Source organism: Antennarius striatus, chromosome 7 (assembly GCF_040054535.1).
Source record: "Antennarius striatus isolate MH-2024 chromosome 7, ASM4005453v1, whole genome shotgun sequence".
NCBI classification, from domain to species: domain Eukaryota; kingdom Metazoa; phylum Chordata; class Actinopteri; order Lophiiformes; family Antennariidae; genus Antennarius; species Antennarius striatus.
Window position 1 is genome coordinate 19,507,039 of NC_090782.1, and position 10,993 is coordinate 19,518,031.

The 10,993-nt window shown below is 40.1% G+C and overlaps 2 protein-coding genes across 2 annotated transcripts; one reads left to right on the top strand and one right to left on the bottom strand.

The window, feature by feature from the left end:
• Nucleotides 1-398: 398 nt before the first annotated feature.
• ndufs7 (NADH:ubiquinone oxidoreductase core subunit S7) lies at nucleotides 399-5,281 on the top strand. Its single transcript, XM_068320184.1, has 8 exons — nucleotides 399-431; nucleotides 1,777-1,813; nucleotides 2,235-2,306; nucleotides 2,397-2,517; nucleotides 3,347-3,526; nucleotides 3,843-3,889; nucleotides 4,061-4,149; nucleotides 4,839-5,281. The coding sequence occupies exons 1-8, from the start codon at nucleotides 416-418 to the stop codon at nucleotides 4,934-4,936; spliced, it is 660 nt and encodes a 219-aa protein (XP_068176285.1). The 5' UTR covers nucleotides 399-415; the 3' UTR covers nucleotides 4,937-5,281.
• A 113-nt stretch (nucleotides 5,282-5,394) lies between these two features.
• gamt (guanidinoacetate N-methyltransferase) lies at nucleotides 5,395-10,204 on the bottom strand. The gene is made up of 6 exons (XM_068320183.1): nucleotides 9,881-10,204; nucleotides 8,607-8,752; nucleotides 8,377-8,440; nucleotides 7,997-8,064; nucleotides 7,799-7,909; nucleotides 5,395-7,095 (listed from the first exon to the last, which is right to left on the bottom strand). The coding sequence occupies exons 1-6, from the start codon at nucleotides 10,056-10,058 to the stop codon at nucleotides 6,955-6,957; spliced, it is 708 nt and encodes a 235-aa protein (XP_068176284.1). The 5' UTR covers nucleotides 10,059-10,204; the 3' UTR covers nucleotides 5,395-6,954.
• Between the last annotated feature and the right edge of the window lie 789 nt (nucleotides 10,205-10,993).

The window sequence follows — 10,993 nt, forward strand, 5'->3', positions numbered from 1 at the left end:
CCACTGTTGTGCAACCACATATAATGCAATATCATACGATACGAACGTGTCAGTGCCAGTCACACCTGCTTGTTTTAATCAGGTGTTATAATGGTTAGACACAGTGGGTTTTAATCAAGATATGCGGCCTTTCTGCGTCAAGTGCTCCAGCTCCCTCCCACCATCCCAAAACAGGAAACATATGCGAATTAAAGACTATAAATTAACTACAGTGTGTCTCACTGAAGAATAAACTAAGAGCTCTATTCCTCTCTGGACACCGGTTACAATTACATGGCAAACTGCCATATGGGGAATAAAGAAAATTGTTCATTGCTGTCACTACAAATTCGGGTGTGAAAAGAACAGCAGCGCCCTCTGCTGCCCAGAGTCATAAAAATACAGGAAGTACTGTGACATAATCACAGTTTCAAAGATGGCGGTGTTGGTTGGTAAGCAATGTTATGACCAAAATCCCATTATTTTACTAGAAAGGCAAGATATGTCTGTAGACTTGCTTTAAGACGACGATTGAGAAAAATAAGAAAAAATGTGCACTGCTCATTGTTTGACTGTATCCGTGTTCGGATTTGTAACTTTTAATAAATGCGTATGCTGACCTTGCTCTGTCTGCGTTAGCATGGAAGCTAACTATACTAGCCGCTTACATATGTCTGATAATTTTGCAGTCACAGTAAAATTCAACAACCAACGCACCAAAATATTTCTGAACCACGATAATAGTTTATTGGGGTTTTTTTTAAATTTACTCTCAAATGATTCAAAGCGTATCTCTTGTGCATGAGAAACGTGGATACGCTGCGGTATCCAAATAACATTGTTTTGTTTTGTTCATGGTTAACTTTTATTCGTCATCGAGAGTTCATCATTCGCCAAAATTAAGAATCATAAATAAACACCAAAAAACATACATTTCTCAGTTGGCACAGCTGGAGTATAGAGGACTTTAAATGACGCTCTGTACTCCAGCAGTATTAACCATTAGTAGTTGGATTAAAGCTTTAATCCTCCTCATAGATATATACAACCTCCAGGTGTCCTGCTGTGGGTTGGTGGCTGGCTCTTCAGTCAGAATTGCTGCTGAATGTGTGGAGGATGTTAACATGGCTATAGTTTTTAATGGGATTTGGTTTTGGAGCTCATTGATGGCCAGGATGGAAGTCTGACATCATTCTTATCTACAAACTGGCACACTCACAGTCGGTCATGATGCCCAAGCTTTTCTGAAGAGGAAATTCTCTTCTCTGTCTTTGTTTGACTTCATAGGGTGGGCTAGAGTAACAAGGGAGGGGTCTTTAGGGATACATTATGGAAAATGATTATGGTTTATTGTCATTTTCAGATTTGATACTACTCACTAAAAACATGATTTAGGCCCCAGACCAAAACTATTCCTGCTGGATCTTTTACAAGGATTAAAAGAAATATGTAATCCAGCATAAATCAGCAGTATAGTTAAATGCAGTTAACTGCAATGCAATATAAAATTACAACAAAATTTATAAAACAGTTGCTGTGTAGCGTGATTGTGATGATTATATATTTCGATACTGCTGTAAGTAGCATATTCTCCTGTAAGTGAGGCTACAGTGAGATTCGGTTTTTAAGTCCATTACAGAGTTGTCTCTCATTCTTGTATGGAACTAAAACAATTGGAATGCACTGTTTACATGCAGCCACCCCTTTGTTTAGATAGGTTATATAGTCATTAAAATACTGAAAATACATGAAATCTTTTCGACTGTAAAAATTATTTTTTTTTGTTCTGTTCTGCAGCTCCTCGCCTGGCCATATTTGGCCGCTATTCAACAAGGTAAGAGTATGTTCTAATTTGGGTAATTGTGGTTAAATTATTTGTTTGGTTTGTCTTCAACATGGTAAGCATCTTCAATCTTCACTCAAGAGTAAGTGCTGCAATATTTCCTGTTTCCTGTGCTTGAGCCTTAATGCTGTTTAGAGTTTCTGTCAAAATTATCCCTTTCAAGCATCAAGTTTAGGAAGCTTAAACAAAATCCTGTTATCCCACAAGATAATATCTCAAGCTCTTGAAAATTTAGACTGTATTATTTAACTACAGTATATTTATATATTGTAAATATGGCTATTTAAATATACGTTATCGTTACCGTATTAATCAATGTGTCCTCCCATGACCCTCGAGTCATGTTGTTGTTTTCTCTCTAGCTTTTCTTTATCATGTTTTTTCTCCCTCCATCCTGATTTCTGCCCAACAGGCCCGTTTCAGTGTTTGCTGCTCAACAGAGGAATCTGCACGGTGGTGCAGGAAGCGAGAATTCAACCACAATGTGTGTTCAAATTCCAAAAGAATTCTTTTGTCTGATTATCAGAGTGAAGAATGGGCACACTATAAGCACTCCTCAAACTGTCTATTGCAGGGTGGTTCCAGTTAGAGAGAAAAGCACGGCGGTGGCAGCAGCCAAACCAGCAGCTGTAGCCAGCAGCAGGGGAGAGTACGTCGTCACCAAACTGGATGAATTGGTTAACTGGGCACGCAGAGTGAGTACACAAACATGCATGTGGAGTGGTTGAATGAGTCTTTGTTTTAATTTTGTCCTACACGTTAAATTTGTACAACTGAATTGAGATCTCAGTGTGAACACGTGAAATAAAGTTCATCTGTCAATTTTCTCAAATTGTCACGATTCCATTTTACATCATGTGTAGACAGGTTTTTGTGAGCTTGTAAAACACCTGAAACTTCCAAGTGCTCAGGGGCATCTCTTTTCTTTTAACAAGCTATTGTAAGAAAATGTGACATCACCTTTTCAAATTAAGATTAAATCTTACTTTATTGTCCACACGTGGGGAAATTATCTTTACACTCTCTTCACTCTTTTTGCATGTGGTTACAGTCTTTTTGTTAGTCATGCATACACACAGTTTTTGAATACAGGCCCCTGGACACAACACACTGGGGGCCTGTAGGCATGCTATTAGTAACACATCACAAACAGTGGGGGGAGGCAGAGTGACGGGTCGCGCACAGGGGGTCGCGCCCCAAACGAGCAGCTTGTAGGGGGGACGGTGCCTTGCTCAAGGGCGCCTCGACAGTGGCTGGGAGGTGAGCTGACGTCTCCCACCGTCAGCTCACACTCTCCAAGGGATGTCCTGGCGGGAGCGGGATTTGAACCACCGATGGCTGGGGCGATCCGTCTTCAAGACATCTGCTCTACTGCTGAGCCACTGCCGCCCCAATGAACATGTTTATGTATTTCTGTCTACACCTGCTCCCTGCTCGAACTGAACATTAGTGGAGGTATTGTGTTGTAATGTGTTAGCTTTATTTTTGCTGTGTTGAGCTAGAACTTCTCTGCTATTTCCTCAGAGCTCTATGTGGCCTATGACCTTTGGATTGGCGTGTTGCGCTGTGGAGATGATGCATATGGCAGCACCTCGATACGACATGGACCGCTTTGGAGTGGTGTTCAGAGCGAGTCCACGACAGTCCGATGTCATGATTGTGGCAGGAACACTGACCAATAAGATGGCTCCAGCCCTGCGGAAGGTGAGTTTGGGATTTAATAGCAGGGGTTCCATCATCATGTTACATTTAGTTTAGTCATTCCACTAAATGTTGACATTTTGATTCACTGTTTGAGTAAAAACCATTATCAGATGCCAGCGCTCCACCTCACACGCCTCTATATGCAGGATGGGAGCGCTGAGAAAAGTATAGCTATCTAAATACTAGCTGGATTATGACCAGCCTGTTGATGGATCGGTAGGCTGGCATGAATCCTTCCTCCAGCTGAAAGGACAGACTAAGTCTTAGTCAGACATTATTGTATAAGTGTGACTTAACTGTGCCGGCATCCCAACAGGTTTACGACCAGATGCCTGAGCCCAGATACGTCATTTCCATGGGAAGGTAAGTTAACTCCTTAAGACATTTACTCTGCCAGCAGTAGTGTCCATTTTCAAACTTTTTCATATTCATTTTTATTACCATTATTCCCTGATTACATAAAGATGTTTAGAGCCTGAACCTCAGCATGTAGCATCTATGAGAAACCGTGTCCTCCTAATCTTTTTCTTCTAGCTGTGCTAACGGTGGAGGCTATTACCACTACTCTTACTCCGTCGTCAGAGGATGCGACCGGATCGTACCAGTAGATATTTATGTCCCAGGTAAATTTTTATTGTACTTCATGGAAATGTTCAATAAATGTCAAAGATAAATGTTTATAATTTAGGAGACTTTCTGTACTGTATAAAGAAAATACTGGCTTCATTTCTGTGTCATTGTTTTGCTTCCACTTCCAACTTTATTTGAAATATAAAAAATGTCTTTTGGTGGGGGGGGGGTGCTGACTGACCTCACCGATAATCTTACTGAGCAAATCCCTTCAGTCTTATGAAAAATGTTTCACAGAATCGTGGAGGGTTTTATCACTCCAGGTTAAAGTCCATGGTTCAATAAGAAAGTGGAACAGTCATATATAAGTATGTGGGTGTCCACATACTTTTGGCAATGAAGTCCATTGGGTGACCAAAGTGGATAAATTAAATTTATTGTAATATAAAAGTCGTATATTTGTACTACTGTAATTTCTGGCTTATTAATCTGTATTTGTAATATTAGTTTTTGTATTAAATTTGGTTGTTTGATAAATAGTGAACATATTTTTGTGTTTTGCTGTGTAGTTATTCTAGTCACTGTTTAGCCATCTTGCGGGGTGAGATCAGTTTATGAAATTATCGAATAGAAATATTTAGCAGCTGCTTTTTTGTCACTCAGACTTAACCTCTGTGCCACCATAGCTTTCGATTAAACTCCAGAGAGGTTTCTTACGTTTCCTCACCAATCCCATCCACAGGCTGTCCCCCCACTGCAGAGGCTCTCCTCTACGGGACCTTACAGTTACAGAAGAAAATCAAGCGTGAGAAGAAGATACGGATCTGGTATCGCATGTGAATTTGTTATATTTGCTCGTGTATGCGTGTGATATGTAAATGTTATTACTGGTTTCATTTGGAGCGCTGCAGAAAATCAATAAATTCATTGTTGGAATTTACAGTCAGTCAACCAGACACAGCAATGGCTTGTTCTTGTTTCTTATCTTCAGTAGTGATACCTGGAGAAAGTATCGAAAAACATGTTGGCTAGTTGCCCAATGTGTGTGATGTTAAAGTTATAATTTATCTTTAGTTGCTTCATTTTTCTCATTTACAACATCAAGCTTCCACTTACACAGAATGGGGAGAAAAGTGTGTCAACCTGTGTTATATATTTTGAATAAAGTGGACTCACATGAAAACATTTTTTGATTCTCTGTCCTGTTATTATTTAAGTGAGCACTAGTGTCAGGTTTAGCTACAAGATGGCTCCAGCAGCTCTGGGATAGTGGTAGGAAGTGAAAAGCATTTTTACTGTGTTAACCTGTGTTGAGTAAGCATGGGTTATTTATTGATCCCCTCTGCTGAAGATAACATACACAATCTTAGGTCCCCAACTGGGAATTTGGTGCCCTCTGGTTGGACAGGAGTGAGAATCATCCATGTTTACTAGTTTGTAGATTGTTCGTGTTCTACTGGATTCAGGAGACAAATATATAATAATGGACACGCGGCAGGATCTTGTGAGCGCGACCCTGTAGGCAAACACAAAGTAATCACGTTTAAGTCAGGACAGTATATTTCATATTTAATATTATTTACATAAGATATGCTTCTTAATATAGTAATGTGTGTGCATGTGTATATTACTGACAACGTAGAAATATATTTTACTATCTGACCCTACAGGTTAACAAGTACAGAGTATCTGCCAACCTGTTTATGTAGATGTTAGTTACAGGTTAGGGTCTGGATCTAAATGTGAACCTACTACTGTATTATATTTTTTAGTCTGCTGAACACTTTTTCAGTGTTCTGTCTATAAGACATGTGAAAATGTATTTTCCTAAACTCCAGGGGGCATCCATCCTGTTTTTTGCTTCAAAACTTCAAAGAAATTCACTCGTCACATTTTAGAAGTTGAAACCAGAAAATCATTGGATTTTATTTTGTCAGAGAAGTGACTCAAAGACCTATTTCTGTAACCTCCAGCCTTATTGGTTGTCTGTTTTTGCCTATTCGAAGTGTTGACTTAATATCTGAATCATATGCTGCAAATTCAGATCTGACGTTTGTCATGTGACACAGCTTTGCCGGAAACTGTTCTGATAGTGCATCACCCGTCCGTTCATGTCAGGTGGTGACCTTTCCCTGTGGGTTCAGATGTCACACTGGTGTCAAAGTTCACACTTTAAAACAGAGTGTGTTACCCTGTCCATCTCTGGGGGACTGCACAACTCAAGTAATAAAAGCTTTAAACAACTACTGAAGTCATGTCACACCTGATTGATAGCCACAAAAATGTCTGTGGACATTCCACACATGATTTTCCATTTAAGGTCATGTTTACTGTGTTTCGTAAAAAAAAACCTTCATAGTGAGTTTAGAAATAATACACTTCTGACACAAATGATGTCATGCTAAATTGCATTTATTTGGTATATAACATTTTCACAGAAGCAACCTGAGTGTAGTGTTTCACAGAAGAAAGAAGTCTGAATCTTCGACTATACATCCTCAACGTTTACATTTAATTAGGTGTTTAAACATGCAGTCATGCATTTAAAAATGCATAATTGTTAAGACAGGCTAAGATTAGAGGTGTATTGAGATGTTTTTGGTTGATATTAGACTGACTGCCCATTCCTCTAGGAGAGAGCAGCTACTTGTCAATAAGGAGCACCATAATTTAGTCGTTTGTTTAAAAAAAACCTAAGTAGAAACAATATGACAAGAATAAAATGAATTCAGGCACCTTGTGAGTGGAGTTTGGATAGACATAAACATCTTAAAATACAATAGTTGATGTAATAAACAGACTCATGAGGTCAGGAGGGTCATTTAAGGAGGCAGGAGTAAAGCAAAAGCCCTTGGACTTTACTCCTTTACAATCGTGGGTGTGATCATTTTATTGAAGGAATAGTATTTGCAATCACTGGGCGGTGCAATATCCATGGTGGTGGTGCTAATATTCTCCTTCTTGAAGCCAGCTTGGACCAAATGAGGCACCTGGGTCTCCTGAAAAATCATTGACAGAGGTGGCTGGTGTGAAGAAGGTCACCGTTTTATGAGGTCCTATTAGCCCTTTAATCATTCACCTTGGAAATTATCACATAACTCCGTACTGTGCCGCAGAGATAAATATAGATCAAAAAATCCCGACTTGCAGGGGAGACTGTTTGGAAAATATTTTAAAACTTTCAGGTACAAGACACAGAATATCTATTTACTACTGGCGTGTTTGTCTCAGTTTTTCACTACAACACATGCATCTAAAATGCTCTACTTTACACTTTTTGAGTCAACTCAATTTTGAGTCAATTTTTAGGCTCAGGTAAACAGAGACCTACTTCTTCAAATAATGAAAGACATCCATTAAGATTTGTATGATACATTAAATCCATGTAAAATGTTTATTCAAACAACATGAATGGCCTATATCTGTGTCTTAATTCTACACTACCATAGTAGCTTTAAGCAGAAAATGTGAAAATACTCACACTTCCCATGTGTGGTATTTTTGGAAAATAAATATTTCTTTCCCTATGTTAATACATTGTTTCACATGTTTTATACTACGCTAAGTGGAAAAAAATGCTATAATTGCAGTACATCCTATGACACACCATGTCTTGTTTACCTAGAAACAGTCTAATCACCCAGTGAATTTACACTTCCACTAAATGTCTTTGAAATAATGAATAATTGAATAATGATGTACCTCAAACATCTTGTCAATGTTGTCGTATTTGCTCTTGAGCAACTCGCCCCAGGAGGTCAGGTTGCAGTAGGTGAGGACACCGCCAGCCTTCAGCATTCTGTGAGCGTGACCCTGTAGACAAACACAAAGTGATCACGTTTAACTGATACCAGTTTATTAAGCAATTATCCTTCCTCCTTCCGATATTTAACGGCCTACCTTAATGAAGTCAAACTGGTGTGTGTGCCACGTTTCTTCTGAAAGCGGGTATGTGTCATACAGAATACCTGGGAGAGAAGACACTGCGTTAGCGCATACACAGTGAATGCATACAACAACTAGGGTGTTCATTTTTCCAGATTTATTTCAGCTTCTAGAGATGAGATTAAATCATGTCATTTTTTTTTAAACACAAGATTGGTTGACATTTTCAGGACACACCTTTACTTGCTAGTAATCATTAATTAGAAGGAGTGGTTAAACCATTTTTCTATCTGAATCAAATGTCTGCTATGAAACTCATAAGATATCAAACTGTAAACTCAGTATTGAGCATCAGGCTAAACTGAGTATCTCCACAGGTGGAGAGTTATTCGTACCATCAAAGTGGTTGTCTGGCAGGGTGGGAACAACATCCTCCCAGAGGCCCTTCAGAGGGACAATCTGCAGCAACACAAATAACATCTTTACTGCATAACAGTCAAATAACATCTTTACTACATAACAGTCAAATAGAGATGGCAGCAGGTGTTTGGGTTCTGGGCAAACACGACAAAGAATAATGGGTGGATTATAAATGCTTTCTGTTTCATCGGCCGGGTCCACTGACCTTATGGGGCTGAGACTTGGCCCAGTTCTCCAGCCTGGCAAACACACCGTCGTTGCACTCGATAATCCAGTGCTCCTCAATGGGGAAAGACTCCAGTTTGGTGGCAGCGATTGCCATGCCGAAACCGATCTCCAGAACCCGACCTCCTGTCGGAAGAAAATAAACAGTTTCCGGCATTGTGTTAGCGAATGATCTGAGGTGCATGTAAGAGAACCACAGCCTCAGGCAGACATATCTACTCAATGGGAATAACTCTGTGTGTGTGTGTGTGTGTGTGTGTGTGTGTGTGTGTGTGTGTGTGTGTGTGTGTGTGTGTGTGTGTGTGTGTGTGTGTGTGTGTGTGTTGGATGGATTTTATTCTTTAATAATGTTAGTGGGGTTTGTTGGTTTGTACGTCTCTGTCTGGCATGCATGAGACCAATCATAAATTAAACAGCGCAATTTCACATAGCCTACTACAAATATTTACACAGTGCTCTATTCTTCTGATTAGCAGTACCAACTCTTCAAAATATTTAATTTGGTGCATTTTACAATGGAAGAAAGCTGATCAGAATTACGTTCCAAGTTACCATGCGGCCCTTTGACACAATTAAGGTGTGTCAAAGGGCCGCTTGTAAAAATTAATTGCTCACCCTTGGTCTGAGGGATCACATACAGAAGCGATCAATTTGAACTTCCAGTTAAGCAGGAATCAACATACATTGTGATGGACATGTGCTTGCTGGAATAATAAAGACCTAAGCCCAACAGCTATATCATGGTGTGGGAAAAAAAAACACACTTTCAGAATTCCCTGTGGATTGACATGATTCATGCAAGTGCAGGAGAAATGTGCGATGGTTCAGCATTGTCTAGACAGACTCAGTGCTTGTCCCTTCCTACATGTCTGCGAGCATGTGTGGATCGGTCTATTTTCACATAGAGCTAAGAGCAGATGAGCACACCCTGCAGAATTCCTGGCTGCCTCCCTGTGAGTAGCAGCTGTTGTGGTATTCAGAGCTGCGGATGCCAGGCTGCTCACAAATGTCCGTAAGCGCACTCACCAACACGGAAGGAAAACCTTTTAAAACGCTCGTTTTTAAATAGTAAAATGTCAAAAGTGAAAAGTTAAAAACATCAACTCGCAATTTTATATAACTGCACATTAACAACACGTTTCTGCGACTACTTTTAACCTCCACTGTTGTATTTCTGTATGTATTTTTGGATTTGAAATGCACGTTTCAAATGCACGCATTTACGTTTCCAAATATTTACGCACACACGTTTACCTTTTGACGCTGCAACAGTCGAAAGAGAGTGCATGTAAGGTGTCTCCCACCGCTCCATCACAGGTTTCCCCATGATCTCCAGGTGTGTATCGGTCTCGTTGTAGCCGGCATTTGCGTCGTGCCAAGCGGCCTTACAGTCCTCTCCGCTGGAGAATATGGGCTGGGCGGTGGAGGCCATGCTGTTCTGATGCCGTGGAGTTGAGCTGAGGACTGTTCGGACTGTGTCTCAACTCAGAAGAGAGGGAAAGGTGAGGAGATGCGGTTTATATCGGGCTGAGAGTTGCTGACTGGAGGGTAACGTCAGGTCAACGTCGCTTCACATGGAACCGTGGTGTCAAAGGTCCTCCGGTGAGAGGAGGTGTCACTCAAGGAGAAAAACATGGATCACTTTTTTTTTTTGGGAGGTTTCCTTTCTGTGATTTGACACTGTAGAATATGGATAGGGTTCAATTAGGAATGCGGACACTAAGGACAGATTCCGGCCAGAGAATCCTTTTATCAGCTTTATTCTGAGCAACAGGTGTGTGTGTGTGTGTGTGTGTGTGTGTGTGTGTGTGTGTGTGTGTGTGTGTGTGTGTGTGAGAGAGAGAGAGAGAGAGAGAGAGAGAGAGAGAGAGAGAGAGACAGAGAGAGAAGTGCTTGCTTCAGTCTTTCAGACAGAAAGAGTAAAAGAGATAATACAATGAGCATAACAGTCATATAAAACTAACAGTAACATCTGTAATAAAGATGTAAAACAATGCACAGTTACATACAAATACAAAGAGATACATATGTAACTGTAGCAATGAATTTACTCAGTGTCCATAAAACGCACACAAAACTAAGAACGAGAGTTCTCCGTGTCTGCTTTCATCATCTCTGAGCATGAACACATTAGTGATGGGGCGTTCAAGCGCATCTCGTAAATACTAGCGCTGAGCGAATAGGCTTTCAGACAGACACTTTAAAGAGCATGTTGATATTTTTTGACAATATAATACCATATGAAACTGTTAAGTGTCTGCGACAAACTGGTTAATTCTCATTAATTATAAACACTGTCTGTCTGCTGAAAGAGGTTAATATGATCATTATATTCTTGTGGAGAACACTGGCAAGATCAACTTCTTG